The 27,230-nt window shown below is 41.1% G+C and overlaps 2 protein-coding genes and 1 long non-coding RNA gene across 7 annotated transcripts in view; all 3 read left to right on the plus strand.

The window, feature by feature from the left end:
* The window catches only part of COA8 (cytochrome c oxidase assembly factor 8), a 72,126-nt gene extending 61,782 nt beyond the window's left edge, over positions 1-10,344 (plus strand). Inside the window, exon 4 of the mRNA XM_073349786.1 lies at positions 10,275-10,344. Within this exon, the coding sequence (XP_073205887.1) occupies positions 10,275-10,309 (35 nt within the window). The 3' untranslated portion in view covers positions 10,310-10,344. The remainder of the gene's footprint in view (positions 1-10,274) is intronic.
* KLC1 (kinesin light chain 1) overlaps positions 10,276-27,230 on the plus strand; it is a 62,779-nt gene continuing 45,824 nt past the window's right edge. For all 5 annotated transcript variants that reach the window (XM_073349766.1, XM_073349768.1, XM_073349767.1 and 2 more), the window contains exons 1-6: positions 10,276-10,536; positions 16,174-16,404; positions 17,881-17,959; positions 24,887-25,112; positions 25,679-25,766; positions 26,531-26,632. In XM_073349766.1, coding sequence (XP_073205867.1) covers positions 10,276-10,536; positions 16,174-16,404; positions 17,881-17,959; positions 24,887-25,112; positions 25,679-25,766; positions 26,531-26,632 — 987 coding nt within the window. The remainder of the gene's footprint in view (positions 10,537-16,173; positions 16,405-17,880; positions 17,960-24,886; positions 25,113-25,678; positions 25,767-26,530; positions 26,633-27,230) is intronic.
* On the plus strand, positions 17,969-20,052 carry LOC140913416 (uncharacterized). Its single transcript, XR_012159580.1, has 2 exons — positions 17,969-18,274; positions 19,322-20,052. It is a non-coding gene; the product is annotated as an uncharacterized lncRNA (long non-coding RNA).

Raw genomic sequence — 27,230 nt, forward strand, 5'->3', positions numbered from 1 at the left:
GGCTTAGGTACTCCAGGTGATATCTATCTTCTGTCTCCTTGGTCAACTCTGCATCAGATTTGACCAGAGCACCAAGAGTTATGCTGCAGCGTATCTGGAGCCTGCCCCTACTTTCAGAAACTGCCTTGCCCCTTTTTACTGGGACTGGGCAGCCATCACAGCTGAAAAAATGGGCATTAAACATCATTGTCCAAGACTACCGTATATATTTCCATTCTTTACCCTGTCCCTACTCACCCCTCTGCCCTGTCCCTCTTTAAGAGAACCTTCTGATGAGAGAAATAGAAGTGGCCTAACTGCTTTGTCTGGGAGCCATAGAAGAGGTACCACAAACATACAGGGGAGGAGGCTTCTACTCCCAATATTTCCTTATCCCAAAGACGAAAGGGGGTTTTTGTCTTATGCTAGAACTGAGGACACTGAACAATACGTACACCGCTTTACATTCAGGATGGTAACACTTGCCTCTCTTATCCAATCACAGACAATATAGTTCCTGGATTGACTCCAGATAGGAAGAGTGTACCTTCCTGAAGACAGGTTCCCACCAATGCAGTTGGTATTTTTCAGGATATTATGAAACCCAACTAAGACGGTACAAATATGGCAGCATTTGTTAGGCCATGTTAGTGTGCCCTTATGTGGTGATGGTTGCCAGATTTGAACTACAACCGCTCCAGCTCTGGCTCAGTTTGGTCTATTTGAAAACCAACCAAACAAGAAGATTGTGGTTCTATCTCATGTCATTGCAGAACTGAGATGGTGGAAGGAATCCACAAGTGTGCAGTGAGGTACTGTTTTCTGCTTCTGCCCTGACAAGGACTTTAATCACAGATGCATTAGGGATAGCTTGGAGAGCACACCTGGACCATTTGCAGGGACCTCATCCCTGGAAAACATGGGGGCCCCCATCATTAATCCCAGAGCTAAAATCAATTAGGCTAGCCTGCATATATCCTTCCTGTCTAGTCTTCAAAACTCCACAGTGCAGCTCCTGACAGACAACACAACTGTGATGCACTGTATAGACAAACAAGGAGGAGAATGTTCATCTCCCCTCTATCTGGAAGCTATCAAGTTCTGGGCATGGTGCTACTGTGACCCATAAATCCCTCAGTGCCAACTGGCAAGGGTGTGAAAAAAATATCCTGATCCTGGTGTTACCTGCTGGTTCACCAAAGAATATCATGTGAGATGTTAAATGAAAATCACGGTTGTGCTGGTCATTAATATAATTGTACAGTGTATGTACTGCTACTGGGTAAGGAGTGGTGTGTGTGTGTGTGCCACAGTTGACCAATCAGCTGCTGGTCCAACTCCTGGATTCCTGGACCTGCTTTGACAGGACCATTGCTAGAAACCACATCCAGATCTCAAATAACTGCTCTGCATGTCTGTTGGCTGATTGAGTAACACGGGCAGAGACTGCTCCATACCGTCCATGAAATCCTGGTACAGAACAGGAAAACATTGAACAGAAGAAAGACTTATTCATGTAAATGAAAATGGCTTTTGATATGGGCATCCCAACATACTCTGGACCTGGTTCAGGCCTTGATACCAAAGATCCTCAGTTACTTGTTGTGCTTCAAACTGCCTGGCCTTTCATTCAGTTCTGTCAAGGTCTACCTCGCAGCAATATCTGTTTGTCAGCTTCCTGAACAATCATGCTCTGCCTTTTCTTGCTCAATATTATTGAAGTTCCTCAAAGGGCTCTGACATATTTACCCACCAGTCAGAGAACCAACTCCTGCCCAGGACCTCACATAGTCCTCCCTGAGGCTCAAAGAGCCTTCCTTTTGAACCTCTTTTGGAATGCATCTTACACTACTCATTCTGAAGAGGATATTCCTAGTGGCTGTCACTTCAGCCAGAAGAGTGAGTGATCTTCCGGTGGTTGTGATTGAACCTCCATATACAACATTCTACAGGGATAAGGTGGTGCTAAGATGTCACCCAAAATTCATCACCAATGTGGTCTCACAATTTGATCTACCTGTCTTCCTGAAACCACTCTCCGCACGGGGGGCGGGGGAAGTTGCACAGATGAGATGTCCGGACTTAACTGTATTACATTACAAACTGTTCAGACTGTCTCCCAATCTATTTTAGTGGCTATAGCTGGGTGTTCTGAAGATCAGGCCATCTTCTCAAAGAGAATATCCAAATGTACATGACAGTGTGTATCACTATTTCCAGTTAACTTGTGTAACCCTCCCACCAAACATCAAGGCGCTCTCCACCAGAGCTCAAGTGACATCTTCCACCTGCTTTAGGAATGTACCAATATCAGAAATTTGCAAAGCAGCAACCTGAAGTAACCAGCTGACCTCTGTCAAGTAGTATGCTTCAGACTAAGCTGCAAGGTCCAATAACAAGTTTGCGAGAGCAGTTCTTTTTCCATTGGCGTTTGACTTACACAGTTGAGACTTCTCATTCCCATCATCCTTAGAGAATACTACTTCCTGGTACTTACAGTGGGATCCACACTGATGCATACTCGAAGAAGAGTACTTACTCTGTAGTAACTGGTTCTTCAAGATCTCAGTTTGGATCCCACAACCCACCTTCTGTCCCTGCTTTTGGAGTCCTCAGCTAACACAGGCTTTGAATTGTGAGGCAACTGAGGGAGGTCGCAGCTGCTCCATTCTTTATGCCCTCACAGAGGATCAGGAAGAGGCACAGACCGCATGTGCAGCTCTGGTGGAGAACGCTAGGCAAAAACCTCCAATTCTGCATACATGCGGCACATGTAGACAGTAGAATTCATACTGACAACATCTTGAAGAACCTTGGTTAAGTAGGGTTAGTAACTGTTCTTTTCTTCCTTGTCGTATATTTCTGATAGTATAAAGAGGCAGAACTTAAAGGAATGAGCTCCTCACCTGAGCTCTGGCCGAATTATGGCACTCTGAGCCTTCTCACGTGGCAAAACCACTATAACCAGTGGGGGAGGATTCCCTAGCATAGGTAATGTGAAGGACAGCCATAACTTCCAAGGATCCCTTGCATGCTCTGTCATCTGGGGCAAGAGAGGCATGTTGCAGTGGGACCAAAGCACTCAGCTTCATTAGGAAGATTCCAGGCAAAGTTGCAGCCCATAAGGAGCCCAGGGAGCCTGTTCTAATGACAAGACCAGAGTCTGGGCTGTCAAAAGGGCCTGTGTAAGCACAAAAATTCTACTGCTTAATTTATATCATGATAGTTGAAGTGGTATAGACTCCCAATGTGGACACAGTTAGTTATACCATGTATAAAGGAGCTTGTATAAGCATAGCTTGCCTTTGTGAGGGAAGAGGAGTAAGTTATGCTTGTATAAGGCACCTTTCTATTGATGGAACTATTTTGGTAGAAAATCACACCCTTACCAAAATAGCTAAATCACTACAAAAAATGCATGAAGACCAGGCTTAAGTTATTCTGGGGCTCGCACCAGCCCCTAGAGCAGCCAAGAATTGGGAGGTCCGAGGAGAGCTCAAAAGCCACCTAGCAGAAGGGCAGTCCAAAATCTCCCCCAAAATAATTATAACATTTCATTTCTGAAATTAGTTCAATGATTATCCTTGCATATATGTAATCAGCACACAGAAATAAGAACAGATTGTATTTCACGAGAATTGGCTAGCTAGAGCACAGAGCAAGTGGTTTTAAAAATTTATTAAAGATGTAACCCCTTCCCCTCCCCCGGTCATAGCTTAATTGCAGTTTATTCAAGAAATTTGTCAACCTTACTGTAACTGGATTTATAAAGGTTATTTTTCTACCAAATATTTGGTTTAAACAAAACTATCCTGGTAAATTGTCTGACCTCTGTTTAACATGAAAAAAAAAACTGAATGAATCTTCACGGTAAACTTGTGTATTTACAGATTAATTCAGTAAAGTAGTTCGTAATATCTGTTAGTTTCCTAGGTTTGGGGGAGTGGGGCTTGTCGGGGGGAGGGTGGGGGTTTGGTGCCGGTTTGTGTGTGTGGCTCGTCGGGAGGGTCAGGATACGACCCAGTCAGGGGGTATGGATGCACGGCGGTTGGGTGGATGAGGGAGCAGCTCCCTGTACAGTGATACTTCCCCTGCAGCTGAGGAGCGATTGGTGCAGGAAGTGCAGGGGAGGAGAAGGGGAGAGTTTGCAGAGCTTCCTACAGCCAGGGGAGAAATCTGGGGGGATGGGTCTGATATGACCCCAGTTGCTGTGCAAGGGAAGAGGAAGTCCCGTCCTCTCCAGCCCAGCTGGGACTAGCAGCTGAGCCCAGCACTGGGTAGGAGCTACCAGCCGGGTCTTTTCCGGTCCTGCCCCCTGCCCCACAGTGACTTACCTCTCTGCCGGCTGCCCTGGGTACCCAAAACATACTGTTGGGGAGGGTTGCATGACCACTCTTGTGGCTTCCCTTTGCTTCCCCATCAGAAAGTAATTTTTCTGCAGGGAAGCAGAGAAATCTGCTGGGGACACTAATTCTGCGCATGCATAGTGGTGCAGAATTCCCCCAGGAGTAACAGTGTGTATATGTGTTGTTATCTATATCTATTTCCCATAGTGCTTGTAGCTGGTCATCTCAAAACATACAGCTTGACTAAACCTTAGAACAGCTATGATTTTATTGTTAATTGTGTGAGGCCTTATTTTCTAATGTTCAAATGTACATGCAATAGATAAGCTATTCAGAAAAAGGTTCACTGATGATTTAACTTGACAAAACATTTAGCATATTTACTAAACTTTTTCAGAGTATACTAGAATGAGAAATTCCAAAGCATTAAATACATGAAATACATGAAAACTATCTAATTTAACTTAATTTAAACTTCTAATTCTACATCTTTTCATAGTTATAAGCATAAAGCATGGGCTTTTCTAAAGTGCATAAGGTAGAGACGAGGTGCTCAACTCTCTTTGACTTTCAAAATCTAGAACTTTAAAAAATTGTCTCTTCTGCAAGTAGGGCCCATGTGCTAAATCCTGCAGTCTTTACTTGGACAAAATTGCCATGGGAGTTTTCTAAGTGAACAAAACAGAATTTGTTGCTTAATGAATAGTAATTGCTATACATGGCAAAGATTCATTTTGATAGATGCATTTCAGCCTTAAGGAAACAGAGTGTAGCTACAACTATTCTTTTATTGAGAATCTATGTGCAAATTACAATTAAGTGTGTGGGTCTAGGTGTGAAATTTTTACATGAACGGTCTTTTTCTTAAAGGTGATCTAAAGGGGTTGACTTTTGTATAGTTTTTAAAAAACAGGATAAAAACATTTTGTGTGTGCGTCCTTGCAAGTCATCTTTAAATGGTAGTGTTCATGTTTAAGGGCTAAACTAACATTTGTTATTTCAGTCTCTTTAATATATGTACATTTCAGATTTGAGCACAAACTGGAATCTCTTGAACAAAGTTTAGTGCAGTTCAAAATGCATGTTTTTTTTTCTTTCAAGTGCAGGCAATCAAAATTAAGTTGTGATGTGACTAACTGTGCACTGTAATGTCTCTGAAACCTTGTGATTGAGCTAAGAGATGATAAATCTTCTTGTCTCAGCATCCAGAGGAGTTAGTCTTTGAGACAGCTGTTTAGAATGTTAGTGAATATTTATATACCTCATAAAAGATTCAGTACCTTTTATGTCTGGTGCAGACATCACGCTACCCTTGTTCAAATCACTGCCTATTCTTCTAATTTATTTATAGCCAATATATCAAGGTTATTTGACCGTTTTTATAAGGGTCTAGAGTGGAGCTATAAAATTATTATAGAATAGCATTCAGAAGTTTTGGATTATGTTTTGGAACTAGTTGTGTTCACTAGACTGTATTTCAAATATCAGCACGCTTCTACAAGTACAGTAAACTTCCCCCACCCCCAGGTCTCTTAATTTTTTTTGTGAGTAGTAGTTCACTTGTAGATTGTCTCCCCCTGCCCTCTCCTTCTTTTTCATAATAGTAGGGCTGAAGCCTTCCTGAGCAACAGTGTGTCAGGCAACTGTTTCGGTAGATCAGGGGTTCTCAAACTTCATTACACTGTGACCCCCTTCTGACAACAAAAATTACTACACGACCCCAGGAGGGGGGACCAAAGCCCAAGCCCGCCCAAGCCTGCTGCCCCAGGTGGGGTGGGGGGTGGGGTGGGCATAGCTTTCCCCTGCCCAGGGCAGAAGCCCTTGTGCTTTGGCCTTGGCCGTGGGGCTCAGGCTTTGGTTTCACACTGGAAAAACACCAGTCTGGCTTTTCTAGAACCTATTAATAAAGCATTGTTTGGCTGAAACTGGCCACTAAAATTTGCTTCAAATTTAATGTTGCCCAGTGAAATTTGCCATGTTGCTCCGTGAAAATGGCACTTCTTTTCAGGGGTGGGGTAGAAGAGGAACAGCTTTACATATAATACTTGCCCTTCTCACACAATCTTCATAGCCTATTTACTAACTAAACTCCAAACTTACCCAAAGAACAGAACAACATAATTGACCAAAAAACCCCACAAACCCAAAGATATTATGCGTATTTAAAGATGAAGCCTTAATTATATAGCAGTCCTTCCAGAATATATTATAATACAGATACTCATTCATTAAACATCGATACCATCAATATAATCCATAGTTTCCATATGTTATCAAATATATCTCCTTTGTCCTCTATTTTGTAAATCATTCTCTCAAGCACTTTGTTTTTCAAGTTGAATTGTCTTGGCTAATTCTGACAGGATTTGTCTGTCTTCACTGTAGTTTCAAGGTTATTGTACACCTAAATGTTATTTAAGTGGCCATTCTCTTATATCCCATCCACAAAGATGGAGTCTGTTCCTTTCCTGGCAGGAGAGACGCATTAGAATTCTGAATATTGACATTCACAATTGAGGAGATTCTGAATGCTTCCATCCTGCTGCTTTGTCTCCAGATTGTGGATTTGTCATGTTGCCTTCAAAAATCCCCCATTTCATCTCCTTGGGTTGGTAATTCACAGGTCATAGATATCAGAATCTGGATTATATCTTTCAGAGTAGCAGTCGTGTAGTCTGTATCCGCAAAAAGAAAAGAAGTACTTGTGGCACCTTAGAGACTAACAAATTTATTACATCTGTTAGTATTCAGTTTTAGAATCTGATTGCCTCCCTTTTAAAACCCCAGGATTGGAGCAAATGTAAAGTCAGTAATATGTTTTTAGGATAATTAAAGTCCGGTCTGCAAGTCATGACTATGTTGTTTTAAATATGTTTGTCTGCACTGAATTTAAAACTTAATTCTAAACATTCATTAATTCTAAACCCTTGTCTCCTGAGGGTTCCTGTTCCGGGTAGGTCAATTTACAAGCTGCTCTGTTGGACCAGATGCAGCTGCTGCTGGGTTCGAGTCTCCTAATTACAACTTTAATGTATTCTCTCAGAAATGTGTGCCAGTTTCTTCATTCTTTATCAAGCCTTTTCCCCATAGTAACAAGTCACAGCATCCATTTTGCATCTCCGATTTAATTGAGCATACAAATTGTGTCCCATAGGAAAAACCCCAGTTAAATGACACACACTATACAAACTAGTTCATTTATTTTTTCCACTCCAGGAGATTGACCACTTGCAGTGTGTCTCACTTTATAACAGATTTGTTATATTTTCTTATTATATGGTACCATTTTTATCAACAAATTACTATTCAGCTGTCTGTCTTCGTTATCTGGAATCCAATGAACTTTTGTTGCAGTGGTTAAAATGTATAGCTCAGCAAAAACATTCTATTCTGTCAGTTTCCTGTTGCTGTCGGTTTCTGTTACGGCATACTAGACTCACCACCCTTTTTCTACAGACTATGGGGACATTTTTGCATGCAGTCTGCTTTTGAAAATTTCAGAAATATCCCAAACATCTGAAAAACACTTAATCTTTAAAATCAGGCTTTTCAGAGGTTCTCTAATGTGAAATGAAAATCTATAATGGCCAGATGTCTTCTGCTGTTTACCTTCATTTCCTTACTGACAAGGATTAAATGAGTTTGCATTCAGCAGGGAAATAATTAATTTTAGGGAGAAAGGGAGCATGTCAAATTATGTGTGGGAGTGGGCAAAAATAAAAATTGGGTACTGGTTTTATTGTAATCATCAATAGTAAAAACACGATACCTATGAGGTTACAGTACAGTTATTACCTCTTTCATTGTTTGGAAAGTTTATATAAATTAAAACATTTAATAATTTCTCATATCTTTTCTTTCTGATGCATCTCTTTAAAATCTTATGTTAAATTAGTATTTACTTAATTTTAAAATAAGTTTTAAGAGTATAACATTCTATTTGTATATTTGTATGTCAAAATTATATCAGAATGTGCTGGATTTTTAAAAACATGATACTATGAGGCTGCTAGTTAACATCTTACTCTTTCTTTTGTTTATCAGTTTCATGAAATAAATCATCTTACTACAATATTCGGCTAATCAGCAGTTGATAAGCTTATTTACTACACAGTGCTAAATATGTTGATTTTAATATACAATTTAGCCATTCAAACATAATGGCCAAGATTGCTCAACTTGAGACATCTTAAACTTGCCTAATGTTCAGAAGGCATGTGCTTAGCATTCTGGAATTCTAGGCCCCTTTTTAAATACCTCAAGTTAGGTACCCAAAGTCATTATTCACTTTTGAAAGTCTTGTTCAGTATATTTTGAGAACTTTAGTTTTAAGCAGTATGTGTAACTTCCACCTACTTTGTAAAATCCTTCCCTTTATTGAAGTATGTTTGTTTGATTTAAGCTGTCATCCGTAGGATTTCTTAACTATTAGCAGAGGTTTGCTGAAGTAGAATGATGATACTGCTTGGTATTCTTCCCCTCCTAGCATCTACTCTGTCACTGTATCAGGGTGTACTAAACATACAAATGTCACCTTGCTAGGTGCAGAGGAACAATTTGTCTGTTCTACTGTTACATTAATTTAGAATGGAAGAGGTATACAGGACATTTTGCTTAGGATCTGATTCTTAAAAGTGATAGGCTGTCCTCTGTCTTCTGTTGTTAATTCCACATCATGCTTTTGCTTCTCATTTTATTAACTGAAGATTTTACATCATACGTATCCCTTTTGCGTTTTGTCACCTTTGTCTTACCTCTTTGTAGTGTAAAATATTGCTTGTTACTGTTCCTCTTAATTCCTTTCAATAGTGAACTTCTGAATTCCTTCAAATAATTGGGGCATTAAAGTATTTTATGAGCTAGTAATATAACAAAATGAATTGGTGATTAGTCATCTTCAAGCATTGTGATATTTAAGCACTTTCTTACATAATATGGAAACTGTTATGCCTTTTTTTAAATAAGAAATTTAAAACCAGTTACATCTAACAATTAGATGTGCCAACAGTTTCAGATCCATATGTACCTTGAGGTTACCACTACTTTGACTAGACTAGAATAATAAACTTAGGCTAATCTTAGAGTCCTGCTTTTGTTTTATGATATAAAGGGAGGGTATCGTTCCTGGCTGCTGGGAGGGAGGGTGTTCTTCCTCCTTTCTTCTCCCCTCTCAGTAATGAAAGAGAATTCTGGTGTCAGTCAGTCAAGGACAAATGCAATTCCCTGTGTTTCACTGATTGTATGTTTGTGGAAATATGTTGTGGCTGATTCTGGTCCTCCATCACAGCTTCTATATGCTGTTGAAAAGTAGCCACAATGGACTGGGGAGAATCCTCCAACATAGAGCTGACAGATGTGGCCCCATACTGCTTGTCTTTATGAACTGCAGCATAGAGGAAATGGTGGGGTTGGTAGTGGTGTACTTAACACCACAGGGATTATGGGCTCTAGTACATGGACAGCTGTGAATGAAGGCGTGGTTGTAAAATAGAGGAGCACAGGGGCTGCTCTAACTTATGTCAGGGACCATTTTTGGTCTCTGCAGCAGCACAGAGTCTATGAGAGACAGAGAGGTGGTCTAAAGGAGAGAGAATCTGCCCTGTTGAGTGCTAGCTGGAAATTCTTCTACCATGTATTGATATATTTTTGGTTTTCAGTTCTTTTGCTTATGAAAGTATCTAAATATAAACTTTGAACAGAGATAAAAAGTTGAGCACTTTTGATATTCAGTGACAACATTTAGAAATAGTGCGTGCAGTGTGGAAGTGTGCTATATGCAGTACGTAGACACATAAATATATTTTGCATAAACATCTATTCATGCATAACTTGAATTTAAAATGCACATGTATGCAGGCTTTATTAAAACTAAAACATTAATATTCAATTGATTTTGTTGATTATTTTATTTTTGTATTTGTTATTCACTGTTGTACTTTTTCATTACAGAATGTATGACAATATGTCCACAATGGTGTATCTAAAGGAAGAGAAGTTGGAGAAGCTTACTCAAGATGAAATAATTTCTAAAACTAAGCAGGTGATTCAGGGACTAGAGGCACTGAAGAATGAACACAATTCCATTTTGCAGAGCTTACTTGAGACATTGAAATGTTTGAAGAAAGATGATGAAACTAATCTGGTGGAAGAAAAATCAAACATGATTCGAAAGTCGCTGGAAATGTTGGAACTTGGACTTAGCGAAGCACAGGTAAAATTGAAGCAGGGGAAATCGTTTCAAGCTGTGTCTGCAGTTATGATATGAAAGCAAATGCAAACTTATGTCTTTTTGGACTGTGCTTTAGTTAGAGGTGTAGAATTGAACACTTGGATATCAATTCTTAGACTTACACAGAATTTATTAAAAATTAGCAGTGTCAGTTTGCATTCAGAAGTTTTTAAAACCTGATTATAGCTTGTAGGGAAGTAGGTTGAAATAACTATATAGAGTGACTGACAGTGGTGGTTTTAGTGCATTATGCAGCTAATTATGCATTGAGCATTAAATCTTGGTCCACTGAAGTAACACACAGCTATTCTTTGATTGACTTTAGTGAAACAAGAATTTTTATTTTATATATAGGCTTTCTTGTGGCACTTGCCATGTAGTGTCTGAGCACCTCACAGGTATTGATGATGCTCACAACAACTCTGGAGAGTTAGGAAAATGTTATCCTCACTTTATATATGGGTAACAGAGGCACAGAGAAATTAACTAACTTGCCTGAGGTATACAGAGCTGGGAATAGAACTGCTGAGTCCCAGTCCAGGACTATAATTTTAAGACCATCCTTTTTGTCCCTTGAATTTAGGATTAGTTTTCTAGTACTTGGTACTGGAAGGGCATAAGGGTCTCTAATGTTCACCCAACATTTTAGTAAAAAAAAAAAAAAAAAAAAAAAGGGTTGGCTAAAAATTGAGTACTGAATCAGAGGAACTTTCCTTGTTTAAAAGAGAGAATCCCTCTACTGACTTTTTATGAAATGGCTTGGTTGCAAAAAATGTTGTTTTGGGGAAGGTGGGCAGATGCTGAAAAACATGATTTGTGTGTGCATGAGTGAGGGCCAGAGAAGGGCATGTGATCTGCAGCAAATTAGTTTGTGACTTCAGACTATTTTAAAAATATTTATTTTCAAAATGCTTTTTTACCAATTTGAATTCTTTTTTTTCAAGTTTAATATGCAAAGTTGCAAGAGATAACAAGAATGGTAGGACAACCAGTCTTTGGAGAGTGTGAAACCTTCCAACCCTTGTATAAGAACATATCTGTTGGCATTTTTTAATCAGTTATGTGGGGTCTTTAAAGTTAGCTTTTGTGGGTGTTTGTAGAATATCCTTATAGAAAAATAAAGAAATAGAAAAGGAAAAATGCTTAAGGCACTGGATTTAGACTCAGGAAATGAGACTCAATTCCTGGCTCTGTCAGAATCTTCCTGTGTGCCCTTGAACAAGTCTTTGAATATCTTTGTGGTTCAATTCCCAATATGTAAAATGAGGATAACGGTACACCACTGTGAGATAGAGAAACTCTGTGTGTGTGTGTGGTGTGTGTAAATTCATTAATATTTGTGTGACACAGATTTTTTTCCTCTGAAGATAATACTCATTTTGCTAAAGGAGTAATCTAATTTCTCCTTTCACTTTCCCACCTCCACCAAAATTTCTCTAGAGAGTAAGTTTACAGAAGACTTCAATTCATTGTAGTATGTTATAAATCTGATAGCTACAGGCATTGTGAATAAACTGGGCACCATTTTTGCCTGGCTTTCCCAAATATACTTGAAATGTTGTGTGTACAACTGGTTACATGCAGATGAGCTAATTACTTATCTGTATTTTACATGTGTAAAAAATGGCTAAGTTTGGAAAGACATGCTGAAAATTTGATCTTCTATGTAGATGGACTGGTGTGTGTAAATATTAAATATCAGCCTGAAATTGATAGTTGTTTCCTGAAAGTTTATTCAACATATGAATACATTTACCCTAAAGATATCCTTTAAAGAACGATGTGACCGTCTGAAAAACTGAAATTTTAGTTAACATGAATCTTGCATATAAAAATATTCAGGTTCTGAGATGCTCAAAGCTAACTTTAAAAGAAACCTTTTTATGAAATCAAGGAAAGTGAGAACATAAATCAAGGTGGCAAACTCCTTCTCTGTGTATAGCCAAATGATCTCTTTAATTATATATAAGCCAGGCTTACAAAAGTGAAGGCCATAAGGTGCCTGTGATCCATACCAGTTTTCACACTGCTGTCAGTGGGAGATTTGTACAAACAATGAATGTAGAATATGGTCCTTACATAGTAGTTAGTAAAATTACTTTTTACTCCTGAGGGCATTTTGCGCCAAAAAATTCTGCGCACAATATCTTAAAATTCTGTAAATTTTATTTGTCAAATAAATGTGGAGGCTCCAGCATGGCATTGGGGCTCACAGGCCACTGGCTGCGCAGAGGTGGGAGATCACTCTGCAGCTCCTCCCCACCCCGCAGGACATGGACTCAGTGGTGAGGCTGCACCCAACCCTGACAGAACACACTGACTGAGCCTGCCCCCAAAACACCCCAGAGCCCTGCCCCTCCACGCCAGGTGTACCAGCTGTGAGCAGACAGGCTCAGCCCAGCAAGATGTAAGTGTGGAGGGACTTAGTGTGTGAAGGGAATCCAGGTGTGGGTTGAGAGATTCTGTGGGGGGCAATATGGGTGTGGGTGGCTCAGTGGGGAATCTGGGGGTGCAGGAGATCTGGATGCACAGGGGCTTGTTGGCGGGTTCTGGGTACAACGTTAATGGGATGGACTGGGCAGGAGGGGTCCAGGTGAAAGTGGTTGGGGCTCAGCAGGGGTGTGGGCAGGGATAGAGTCTGGTTCAGTAGGGGGGTCCAGATGTCTGGGGAGTGGGGCTTGGTGGGGTGGGGATCCGGGTGTGGGTGGCTCGTCGGGCTGGTTCATGTGCAGAGAGAGAGTGGGGCTCACTGCGGGCGGGCGGGTGGTTCAGAGTGCAGGAGGGGGGTGAGGCTTGGCGGGAGGGTCTGGGTATGAGGGGGTGTGGGTGCACGAGGGTTATGCAGATGAGGGAGCAGCTCCCCATACAGTGATCCCTGCCCCTGCAGCTGAGGAGTGATGGTTGTAGGAGGCGGGTGGCGGGGTAGTTTGCAGAGTTTCCTGCAGCCTGGGGAGAAGTCTGGGATAGGTCTGACTCGGCCCTGAATGCCGTGCAGGGGAAGAGGAAGTCCTGTTTTCCCAGGCCAGCTTGGACTAGCAGCTGAGCCTGGCTCAGGGTAGGAGCCATCAGCTGGATCTTTCCCCTGCCCCACAGAGGTTTACCTCTCTGCTGGCTGCCCTGGGCACCCAAAACATACTACTGGTGAGGGTCACATGACTGCTCTTGTGGCTTCCCTTTGCTTCCCTGTCAGAAAATCATTTTTCTGTGGAGAAGCAAAAAAAACTGCAGGGGACATGAATTCTGTGCATGCGCAGTGGAGCAGAATTCCCCCAGGAATAACTTTTGCATTTAGCAGTATTAATGAGAAAAAACAATGCAGGAGGTTTTTAGATAGACACTGCTCTTTGTCCTTTGTTGGGTATATGTGTGTGCAATTACCTGTCTTGTATGAACAGTTGTAATTGTACATAATTGTATATGCAGGTCAGATGTACAGTTGCACACCTTAGATTATTTGAATCCTATGATTATTTCCCCTTGAAGCATTATTAGGCTGGAGAATTAATACTCTATTGAGATGAATATTGGCAGTTCATAAACCTACCTTCACAGACAGTTTGATATAGGTGCTCAACTACTGCTCTATTTTGGGTTACATTTGGAAGGTTTCTTTGCAACCATACGGGCTAGAAACTTAACACATATATTAAAATGAAAGCTTACATTCTGCAGAATGTGAATTTTTCATGGAGGCTGAATAACATAATCAATTATGATTTAACATTTGCATTTCACGTTCCGGTTTGCAAACTTACAGTTGCATTTATGTAGGTTTTTGCATACATGTTAGGTACTTTGTGACCTTTGTCCAGCTATGCCAGAAGGATAGGAGACTTGATGATGTGATTTAATTAGGGCACAACTTTATTCCTAAATGTCTGGGAATCCTGGCAGAAAAAACTGCAGTGGAGGTAATTCCATAATCATTTACATATATGCAGGGGGCTGCTGTCAGTCCTCCTTTTTTACCCATTCTAGTATGCAGCCAACCTGCTGCTGGGACCTCACCATCACCCCCTCAAATGAGAGTTCAGGGGGCTATTGAGGGGGAGAGAGGTTGATTCTCTGCTATACCTGTCATAGGAGCCCTGAAAACCATTCGTGCCTTACAGAGTACCTGCACTGGGTATCTACCCCAAGCTTACATAATAAGTTGCAACATCATAACCTAATCTCGGTTCCATATTTTTTGCCCTAACTAAGCTCCCAACCCACTGTGAGGAATGTGGATAAACCCCCCACCTCATGTTGGCCAGTCTGGTGAGGGGTCAGGGGGATGGGAAAGAATTTTTCTCCTCACCAAGAAAGGAGCGACTAGTATAATGGGTACAGTGAATCATGACTAAGGCGACTAGTTTGTCACAGAAGTTATGGATTCCGTGACTTTCTGTGACCACTGTGACTTCTGCAACTGCTGGTGCACCTGGCCCGGGGGCCACCTGAGCAGCTCAGGCAGCCCCTGGGCTAGTCGCACTGGCCGGTTCTGGGGCAGGCTCGGGCCACCATGCCCCCCCCCCAGCAGCAGCAGGAGTTTGGGTATGGGAGAGGGCAGGGATTTGGGGCACGGGATGGGGTGAAGGCACTGGGTGGCGCTTACCTCGGGGGGGGCTTCCCGAACCAGCGACATGCCCCTCCCTCAGCTCCAAGATGGAGGCATGGCCAGGCAGCTCTGCACGCTGCCTAGGAGCTGAGTGCGGAGGGGATGTTGCTGCTTCCGTGGAGGTACAGAGCCAGGTAGGGAGCCCCCCCGGCTACCCTCCCCCATCACCTGTGGTGGGGAGCCCCCCTGGGTCACCCCCCGAGCACCTGGGCTGACACCCCTCCACCCCCAAGCACCTATGGTAGAGGCGCCCCTCCCCAAGCATCCACAGCCCCTATCCTCCTCCCCCCCCCCCAAGATTTAGTCAGGGGTATATAGTAGAAGTCATGGATAGGTCACGGATTGTGAATTTTTGTTTACTGCCCATGACCTACCCGTGACTTTTACTAAAAATACCCATAACTAAAACGTAGCCTTAACCATGACAAAACCTGGTATTTTAACTACTACCAAGGATGGCAGGGTATGTGCTGCTCCGCCTTGTTCAGGTAAAAGAGCATTTTTCCTGCACCAGCATGGACATAATTGTCCCCCTTCTCTTCTGGTCACCTGGTGGGGATGGTTCAGTGTTCCCATGCTGACCTGGTATGAATCTGCCATAACAAGTAATTCTGTGGCTGTGTAGCCCTTAAAGGGGCCACACACCATTTCGGACAAGGCGGAAAACAGCCTGTATTACTTCACTTGTGGAGAGGTTGTTCCCAGCTATCAAAGTACATTACTATAAACAGCATTCAAGGTAGCCAACTTATAAAAGCTGCTGTATGTTACATCTTTAAAAACAATCACACCACAGCATAGGGGTAAGAATTTCTTCAGATTAGTCTCAGCTGAGCAGCAAGCAAAGCTGGCAGAAGTAGAGAGAAATCAACAACCAAATGGAAATTATGAAAAGGGCCAGACAAACATTAACAGATTTCACAAGTGCAATGGTATCTATGCATGAAAAGCCTTATATGTTAATACTAAAGGAATGCATTGTACAGGAAGAATGTATTGTAATCTCTCGTGCTTTTTAGGTAATGATGGCCTTGTCAAATCACTTAAACGCAGTGGAATCAGAGAAGCAGAAATTGCGTGCTCAGGTTCGCCGGCTATGCCAGGAAAATCAGTGGTTGCGTGATGAACTAGCCAGTACTCAACAGAAATTACAGAAGAGTGAACAGTCTGTGGCTCAGCTGGAAGAAGAAAAGAAACACTTGGAATTCATGAATCAGTTAAAAAAATATGATGATGATATTTCTCCATCAGTAAGTAGATGTACATTCAAAAGCATTGTCTTTTTGTTAGTAAGCTGCCAAGAGCTTTTTATTCGCAGATATGAATTTTTAGCAGTTAAAACAGGCATTTCATATATAGATTTTAATTTGTTTATAGATTGATTTCTTCATATATTTATATTGTCCTAATCTTACGTAGTTTATACATTCACACAATAGAGAACTGCTTCCCAGAATCTTTATTTCAGGAAGACCTATATTTTATAGATGATAGAGTAACTACACTGTAGACTTGAGGGGGTAAAAGTCCAGCTATAGTAAAACACTTATACCTAGCAACACACTAGCTTAAAAATTTACTTGGAAAATTATCTTCAGAAAGCCATAAAATGTCTGTTTTAAACCTCACAATAAAAGGAGAATTGAGGATAAGGTGTATAAATTGTAGATATAAAAGGAAACTGCATTATCTGGAGCAGTCTGGAAGATGATTTTGACCTAGATAGTGGTCTCACTATTTTTTATTATTTAATATTTGTATTAGCACTAGAGGCTCTAGTCAGGAAAGGGGCCCCATAGTGTTAGGCATTGTGAAAACACAGACACAGTCCCTACACTTTACAGTTTAAGAGGGCAAGTGACATATGAAGGGTTGGGAAAATAGGAGTGCAAGCAAATATGTACAGTTTTAATTTTATACATATGTATACCCTTGCAAAAGTGATTTTCATAATTTTAAATAAAGTAAGTGCTTGGTAACCTACCTGCCCCTCCAGCCATCATTGGTTGATTTATGGGCATTATCACAGAAATGGATCTCATCTTGTAAGTTGTTACAGTCCAGATGGTGTCTATGTCTATTTCAATCAATTGTTTTATTTTCTTCTGATCTATTATTGCAACAGTTCAGGAGTGGCAAAATGCATGCGTTTAGACATGCTAATCAACTGCTAGACAAACCCTTTCTAGCACAATGTGAATACAGTGAATTGTTTTGGTCAGGTAGTCAGCTGCATGCAATGCAAGGAAATCTAAAAAAGCTAAAACTTGTTTTAAAAGGGAAAAAAAGGCCAGTGAAGGCTATTTTTTTGAGTCTTGGTTCATAATTATGTTCTTAAGCATATGGAATACTACCTAAATAATAAGCTAAACAAGGAATTATAATCTTCAGACAGGATAAAATATCCTAGCACCTCCATGCTTTCGAGCAAAAAACCTTAAAATTTGGCAGGCGCATAGTGTGAGGTCAGTAGTGCCCCTTTTCCTGTCCTTACAAAGATCCACGTAGATCTGACTGAGTTAAAAACCTCTGAAATAAGATTGCCAGTGCAAATTTAATTCAGCTGTCTTGTGCATATGCATTGAGATAGTCTTGCCCAGCATCACATAGGACATCCTGTATGCATATCTTTAATAATAGATTTTTATATATAATTGTATATAAATGTTTTCACTGATTTTAGATTTAATAATGTAACATTTTGTTTGGGACTGGGGTTTGTATAGGAAGACAAAGACACAGATTCTACCAAAGAACCTCTGGATGACCTTTTCCCCAATGATGAAGATGACCCAGGGCAAGGAAGTAAGTGAACTTCAGATTATATAATTACAGTATATTTCTGCAGAACAGAAGCTTGGTTTTATCTTCAGGGAAATAACCAATCATCAATTCCTAGAGTGCTCTGGTCCAGACACACTGCAACATAGACAACAAGGGCAATTGCAGCTTTTAGGATTTATTGTATGCAGTAAATTATGATATAATCAAGATAAAAATGTTTCCCTGATGCACTTTTCTGTAATTTCTTACTCCAGCACTGACTATGTTCATCCCTTCCAAAGGGTGGAAGACAGGAAAGCTGATTTATGAGGATGTTGTTCCCACTACATAAGAAGGGTGGGCTAGTCTAAGCTGTTTTTTTTGTTGTTGATTTTGTTTTTAAAAAGCTTGCTAACTACCCCTGACCTCATTAGGAGCTAATTTCAATACAAAATTAGGCAGTAGCTTGCTAACTTAGGCAGAGAAGCTTTAGACTCCCAGTGTCAGGACCTGTTTCAGTCAACCTTGAGACTTGGTAATCTGCCCAGGTAGTGGGTTCTATGGTGACCTGTATGGTTAACTTCCCTGGGCAGGCTTCCATATGCAGCCTCATCAGTTCAGTTTTGTCACTCATAAGGACTATGATTTTTGCAGTTAATACTCCCTCCAGAGATGTTATCCTCTCAAGGCTGAAGGGTTGATGAGTTGGATGTAACACTTGAGTTACACCTTTATCATTATTTATGTTACCATAACAGCTAGGAGCCCCAGTTATGGACCAGGACTCCATTTCGCTATGTGCTTTATGAGCATAGAACAAAAAAGATGGTTCCTGCCCCCAAAGAGATTACAGTTTTACGTATAAAACAGGAAACAACAGATGGATACAGACAGACCATTGGGATAGGATAAGGAAACAAGATAATATTGGTCAGCCTATGGTGTCCGCACACCAGCGGCCTTAACCATTGGCAATTTTTTTGTAGGCATCAAAGAAAAGGAGAGTTTTAAAGAGGATAATGAGGTAGCTTTGCAGATAATTACCAGGGAGCTTCTCCCAAGTCTGCAAGGCAGCATGGGAGAAAGCGTGATGGTGCTTGTTTGAAAATTCAGCAAGTGCGCAATAGAAAGATGTCATGATAGGTCCAATAGGCATCTTAGTCGACCTCTAGATAATAAATGATGGTCTCTTAAAGGGCCTTGAAAGTGAAGACCTGTAGTTTGATCCAAAAAGGAAGGGGAAGCTAGGGGATGCAAAGAGACGGGTAACATAATCAAAGTGAGAGTTTAGAAAAACATAGACAACAAAAAAGCAACTGCAGCTTTTAAGATTTATTGTATGCAGTAAATTGTGATCTAATGAAGATAAAAATGTTTCTCTGATGCGCTCTTCTGTCTTTGCAGCAGCCTTCTGAATGGATACGAGTAGGGCAAGACTGCATTGTCAAAGCCAAAGAAAAGGATGTGTGGTGGTAGCAGGCATGAGATGATGAGGATGTTAGCTGTGTGGATGGATAGAAAGGCTGTATATTAGAGATGTTATGCAGAAAGAAACAGTGGGATTTAGTCATAACGTGGATTTGAGGATCTAGAAAGATATGAGTCAAAGATAATGCCTGTGTTACAGGCTTCAGTGACAGGCAGGATGGTGGTGGTATACAGTGCGGGAGCTCTGTTTTAGCCATATTTAGATTGAGATGACGGCTAGATTCCATGAGCCGATATTAGAGAGAGAGAGGCTGAGATTTTAGTTTGGACAGAAAGAGGCAGATCTGTAGTAGAGAGGTAGCTCTTTGAGACATCAGCATAGAGATGTAGTTTGCCCAGATATAAGGTGAGAGGAAGAAGAGGGGGAACCAAGACAAAACACTGTGGAATTCCCATAGAAAGTTGCAGGCTGGGAAAGAGGAGGATCCTCTGAAGGAGCAGTAAAAGGTAGGGGAAGAACCAGGAGAGGCTAGAGTTACAGAAGCCAAGGAGAAGCATGGTCGACAGTGTAAAGGGCAACTGACACATCAAGGTGGATGAGGATGGAGTACCGGTTCATGGAGATAATCAACAATCATATAAATGGAAGAAAGGGGAGACGGGACAGGGAGGAGAAGGCTGAGAGCTAGGCTAGGAAAAGGCCAGAGCTTTGGCTAGGAAAAGGTCATAAGACACTTTGGCAAGAGCAATTTCAGTTGAGTGTAAGCCGCGGAAGCTGCATTTGAGAGGCTCTAGGCACTCCAGGCAGCAATAGTAAACAGCATGCTCAATGAGCTTAGAGCTGAAAAATTGGGGTGGTAATTGGAGAGGCAAAAGAGGTGAAGGTTGGGTTTTTTAAAGATAGGAGAGACTAACATATGTTTGCATTGTGAGGGGAAAGAGCAAGAGGCTTAATAAAGAGTAAGGGAAGTGATGAGTGGATGCAAGGGATTTCAGGAGATGGGATGGTGTTACTGGTGCAAGCGGAAGAGTTAGATGGGAACAGCAGATGAGAAACTTCTGCGTCTGTGACAGGAGACAAGGAGGTAAGAGTTGTAGGAGGGGGTAGGGAAGGTCATGTTGTAGTTTGTCAGTTTTCTTGTGGAAGAAATTGGCAAGGTCCTGTGCTGAGAGAAGAATAGGATTTGAGGAGTGAGTCAAAGGTGGCAAAAAGTTGGCTAGGATTGTGGGCATGGATTCAATTAAATTGAAGAATTAGAGTTGTTTAACTAGGATGATGTCAGAACTGACAGAGAAGAGACAAATTTGTAGTGGAGGAAGTCAGCCTGGTCATGGAATTTCTGCCAGAGAAGATCTGCAGTGTCAGAGCAGGAGCAGAGGAAGTGCATGTTGGAGGTGAGCCAGGGCTGGGGATTAGCAGGGGGAGCTTTGTGATGGAAGAAAGGGGCAAAAGAAGTAAGGGTGGAGGAGAGCGAAGCATGGAGATAATCAACAATCATATAAATGGAAGAAAGGGGAGAGGGGGCAGGGAGGAGAAGGCTAAGAGCAGATGACAGTTCTTCAGTGCTGATGGACTGGAAGGCAAAGAAAAGGAAGGGGACTAATGGGCGATGCGAAAAGAGACCAGGTGGTGGTCACAGGAGAGACGTCACAACATAGGATCAAAGGGAGCAGAGTGTTTGGTGAAGACCAAGTCAAGTGAATAGCCATTTGGGGCGTGGGAAAGTTGAACCAGAGCTTGGGGTCAAATGAAGAGGAGAGGGTGAGGAAATGCATAGCTAAAGGATCAGATGAGTCATTAACAAGGAAGATGAAGTCACCAAGAATGAATGAAAGTGTAAGGAGAGAAAGAGCCAGGACTGTAAATCGGAGCAGAAGTCTGATGGGGAGGAGAGTGTGGGAGAAGGAGAGGCCTCCGTAAGAGAAGGCAACTACAGAATCAGTGTAGGATCCAGGTCTCTGAGAATCAGAAGCTAGAGGGAGCAAGATATGAAGTGGTTGTGGATGACAGATCTTTTTAGAGATGGAATGGGTGTTCCAGAGACAAAGAGAGGAGCGGAAGAGGTGAGGAAATGGAGCAGGACAGGTATAAGGTTAGGAATGGTAACAGAATGGGTAGAGTTGATGGGAGGGAGAGGTGTGGGAGGTAAAGAAGTTGATGAGGGAGGGAATGCCAGGATTGGAACAAAGGTCACCAAAGATGAGGAGGTGGCAGCAGACGAGGTGTGGATGTGTGATTTGGTTTTGTGATGGTGGGAAGAGAAGGGAGATTGGACTAGAGAGAAGAAGAGAAGTAGGTATAGTTAGTGAGAATTGTTATGGGGTGAGGGTAATAAAGGAGGGGAAATGGAGCTAGTGTGAGGGGTAGAGGAGGGAGGAAGAGAAGAGATGTTGTTGTGATGCAAAGAGAAGAGGGATGTGTTGAGAACCATAGAAGAATGACAGGGGAATGAGGTAACAACAACAAAAACTCCAAACCCGACCTGAGTTCAAAAAATATTTTGAAGGCATGCTTGCATGTCCCCCTGCTAGATGGCTGCAGTGCTTTCTCCCACCCTGCAAAGGAGGAGGGGAGTAGCCATCTGGGGTCCAGTGCTGGGATGTCTGGGCAGTGGGGGGTGTTTCCTTGGTGCTTGCAGTCCTTATATGGTAGTTCAGTTAAATTGTTGATGGTTAGGAATTGTTTACTGAAATACCGAGGCTTTAAAAAATGTAAATCAACAAGAGTGTGAGACTGGTTCTATAAAATCTAAAACAGAATTGCTATGGAGACCTGTTGGTGATAGTCACCTGAATCAGGTTTCTCTTCAGATGCAGCAATTGTGATGTGTATTGTGTGGGGCTTGAAAGGAATAGTAGAGAAAATCATTAAGATTTTATTTTGGGCTGAAGCTCATCTTCTAGGCTTCTTTGAAGTCCACATACTGGTAACACTTATGTTGAACTGCAGAGCCATACCCACAGCTGTCCAGTCCATCCACCATTTATTTGGTCAGCTAGAAAGCAGGACGGTCTTTAGGTGACTCTTTTGACCACCTGTCGAAAGGTGCTTGTGTTCTTTAGGCTCTGGTGGTAGATGCCTGGTTTCATCCCTGGATTATCAACTAAGTCTACATCTTCCTCCCTATGCTAGGCAGGGTGTTGAACTTGCTAGAGAGATAGGACAGGTCCACACTACAGACCTATATCGATATAATGACATTACTCAAGGATGCGAAAAGTCCACATCCTTGAGCGATGTAGTTATACTAACCTAACCCCCCGCATAGACAGTGCTATGTTGACGGGAGAGCCTCTCTTGTCAAAATAGCTACTGCCTCTTGGGGTGGTGGATTAACTACGGTGACAGGAGAAGCTGTCCTGTTGGCATAGGAGCATCTGCATTAAAGTGCTACAGTAGCACTGCTACACTGGTGCAGCTGTAGCATGTACATGAAGAGAAGCCCATAGTCCTCATGGTTGTCAAGATGTAATTTGATGAAGGCAAACCCGAAGGGGATAGGTGGAATGGGGCTAGAAAACAAAGGTTATAATTACAAGAACATACAGATGGTTTATCATATGCATCTTGTTTATCACATATTTGAAAGACAAAAACATCGTAATCAATTTTTTTGCTTGTTTGGGTTATCTTAGGAATGGAGAAGGGAAAATACTAGTAGCTAAAGCAGTGGTTCTTGGCCCATGGGCTGCTTGCAGCCCCATCAGCACACAGCTGCAGCCAATGTGACATCCTCAGGGCCATGCAGGTAGTATTGGATATGGCCCACAGTGGTAAATAGGTTGAGAATCACTGGAAGGGAGGGCAGTGGGCAGAAAGGGGAAGAAGATCAGAGTGTGAAGTATAATGGGCATGGAGAGGAGGGTTGGGCAAGAATTTGCAAATGTAACAGCAGTAGTTTGTTTTGAACTGAATGATTCCACTGACATTAGAGTTTGCCAGGGCTGTGAAAGTGTCCCTTTGTTTGGTAGGGGCAGAGGAGCGCAGAAAGCCAGGCTGTCACTGCTGGAGCTCTGGTCCTTTGCTTTCAGTTTCTGGAATCAATGTGGTTCTACATTGGAGGAGACCTTTATAGCCCTCACAGAAACTTGTATGGAGAGGAGGGGGCAACAGGCTATTTCCTCCTGGTTCTGGGATGGAGATGCAGCTGCCATGAGTTGGGGGTAGAGAACCAGGTGAGCAGATTTCAAAGGAGTAGCAAACAAATTGAAGAGGCTGGTTGTAAAGGCTTGCTTCCCTTTTCTCTTGCTGCTACCGCTATTGGCATCCCTTCTAGGGTAGCATAGTGCTTTTATAGGCCACCACTGAAAGAGTGGTTGGAGAGGAGGGTAGGGCATGCGGAAGAAGATGACTACTGAGACTTCATACTCCTGGAGCAAGGGGATAAGGGAGGAAGAGTAGACGAACTCTAGTCACCTTCCTGTGGCTGGCTGGTGTTGCTTGTCTTCCCCTCCTCTTCCCCCTGGGTAACTTGGACCTTTAGTAGCTGTAACTGAGGACAGAATTTGGCCCTAAAATTGGAGCTTTGTTAATAATTCCATTGCTGTGTGAATCAGAATAGATCCCACCTCTCTCCCCGTAGCTTTTATTGGCTCACAGGGCTAAAAGGAGTAAAAAGTAGTAAAAAATACATACTTGTTCATAACTGGAATTATACTGTATTACATTACCTGAATTCTCTTTATCTGAAAATCCTAGTTATCCAAATCCACAGTATGTCCCCCAGTTAGCCCAATGTTAATAACTTGCTAATAACTTCTCGGTTAGCTTGAAGAAAAGGAGTACTTGTGGCACCTTAGAGACTAACCAATTTATTTGAGCATAAGCATCGGATGCATCCGATGAAGTGAGCTGTAGCTCACGAAAGCTTATGCTCAAATAAATTGGTTAGTCTCTAAGGTGCCACAAGTACTCCTTTTCTTTTTGCGAATACAGACTAATTCAGCTGTTACTCTGAAACCTGTTGGTTAGCTTGTAGCACTAATCAACAGCTTTGTATTTGTATATTGGTTTTGAGTGGTTACCTGTTGTTACTGAGGCCTAATCCCATTTTATCAGCAGTAACACATTGTCAGGACATATTAAATTGTTTAATTTGAATTAATCAGAATAAATGATGTCCACAGTGGTTTTAATACAATTTTGGTGTTTTTAATTTACTCAATCACATTAACATTGTTTTTTACTCTTTACTGAAAGTACAAAATATTAAGCAAACATCAGCATTACTCCCTTCGCTCCTGTATTTCTAGATCAGTGGAAAGAAGAGATCAAAATAGCACTTTTGTTTATCCGAACTCCCAGTTTTCCAAAACTTTCAGATGTCCCCCAGGCCATTTGGATAAATGGGAGTGAACTATGTGTCAGTCGGAATACTGACAGGGAGAAAATCTGCTTAGTATGGGAGTGCCATTTTTTACAGTCGTGTTTCAGAACAGAACCACACTTTAAAACAATTAGATTAATTTTAGTGTCTAGTTTCTGGGGAGCATGGATTTTTATTTCAAAATGGTTTCAGATAGGTTGCCTTCTTTTTGCAGTTCAACAGCAGCATAGCAGTGCTGCAGCAGCTGCTCAACAAGGTGGCTATGAAATTCCAGCAAGATTAAGGACTCTTCATAATCTGGTTATCCAGTATGCTTCCCAAGGTAGATACGAGGTTGCTGTACCCCTGTGTAAACAAGCACTTGAAGATCTGGAGAAGACTTCAGGTCATGATCATCCAGATGTTGCCACTATGCTAAACATACTTGCTTTGGTGTACAGGTTGGTATTCTGATATACATTTAAATTCTCCATTAACTAAACTTCTTTGTTTCTGTAAAGTTGACTAGAGGCCTTAATGCTGGAACTGCTATAAAAATGTTTTTGACAATTTTGTAGGTTCTAAATTTTTTATTTGGTATCACATGGGCACTTGACCTGCTCTGTCATGCCATAGTACACCAGGGTCTGGATGAGTTCCTGAATATCCTTCCATACCTCAGTTTTTGGAATGCTATTATTCATTTTGAAACTTAAACTATCCATCCATCCTAGATCATTGAGAAGACAGTCAGACAACTACCTCTTGGGTTATGCTAATGCTGTTGTAAATTGGGTGGCAAGATGTACATGTGCAGATAGTTCATTTCCAGTCCCTCAAAAAACTACTTAGTTTTTTGCACTGAGTCTGCATTTGAACCCTTCTCTTCTGTACTACAGCATTCCTACCCTGACACTGAAGTCAACTCCTACTTTTGCCGTTTATTATATTACAAGATTTATTTGAATGCTACTTCCTTTTTTTGTGAAACAGAGTAAAGTGTTAATTATGGTTTTCTAAAATTTAGGGACCAGAACAAATACAAAGATGCAGCAAACCTCTTGAATGATGCCTTGGCTATTCGTGAAAAGACTTTGGGCAGAGATCATCCAGCGGTTTGTATATCTGATTTTCATATTTTTAGTTGTGTTTTTCACTGACACTTTTTTTTTTCTTCCCCTGCCCAACTTATTCTAATATTAAACTCAACAGGAACATTTAAGATCTGGCTTGTCACTAAACAGTACAGGTAGGAGGCCACAATATAATATTCTGTGTTCTTTCAATATTTAACCTGTCTTTGAGCATTTTATTCATTTAAAACTCTTTCACCCCAAAATTACTCTGCTGCCACATTTATTTGATTATGAATCGAGTTGCATGGTCTGTATGTGGAAAAAATTAACTTCTGAAGGAATATTTTAATTAGCTTATTTTAAACAATTCAGTTGCTGAATTCATATAGAAATTGTACTTCTGATTTTACTGCCTCTGTTTAAAATAAAACAGATCATTCCAATCAAGCTGTTGGTGCTCAAGTCACTTTTAAAATTTAATTTGGTGATGTATTGCTTCATATAACCTATGTTACAGTGGGCAACTCTGTGAATCTGGATTTATGTAAAATAGCTTTATTTCTGAGTTGTCATATATAGAGCATTTTTATGCATTTAATCACATTTCAGCGGGCTAATTAAATACATTTCACAGTTTTCTGTGTTCTCATTTAAGAGTTATTTCTTAATGCAGTGATTTTTGCAAGAGGCCTTCACTGTACATAGAGGATATGAATGCAGCAGTCCACTGTAAATATATTTCAACTGGTTCATTCTTTCACCAGGTATTCACTTCATATTTAATGTTTTTCTGCTGTTGACAGGTGGCAGCTACCCTAAACAATCTTGCAGTGCTTTATGGTAAACGAGGAAAGTACAAGGAGGCAGAACCTTTGTGTAAGAGAGCTTTGGAGATCAGAGAAAAGGTACAGAGTGAAAAACGGAAGCCTGACAATGGATATTTATTTTTTGTGAACTTCAACTTCTGCTTTTTAGAAAAAAACTCAGTCTCTCGTATTTTGGTTGATTAGACGTACCAAGCAATACTAAATACCTTGGATAGAGTTATACAACTTCTTAAAATACAAAATTGTTTTAAGAAAATTAACTTCAAAATCTTGAGAGACTTTGGGTGTATTCTAAAGTTGTGCAATAACTGTAAAGTAAGAGCAACGCTGCAGGAAAAGGACATTTAGATATGTTCCTATTGGGTTGACTAGAGCATTTGAATACAAAATAAATGTATGCCATTTAAATATCTCAAGTTGTACTGCAGCAGAGAGTGAAAATGCTTATTCCAGTGCATTTGTCTGGCTGTCTGCACTGCAGTATGTTAAAACTGGTTAAGTAAGCTGTATGTTTTTGAAGTTATTCTATTACTTGAAAACTACATCTCCTGTTATGAATTATTTTGTTGCCCCCCAATTAGGATCTAATTGAATAATCCACAGATATATAAAAAAATGTTAGGCTTTTTATAGCTATTATAGGGAAATCCTTAAACTGTGGTAAGTGCAAAGCCAT

The sequence above is a fragment of the Lepidochelys kempii genome, chromosome 6 (assembly GCF_965140265.1).
Source record: "Lepidochelys kempii isolate rLepKem1 chromosome 6, rLepKem1.hap2, whole genome shotgun sequence".
NCBI lineage: Eukaryota > Metazoa > Chordata > Testudines > Cheloniidae > Lepidochelys > Lepidochelys kempii.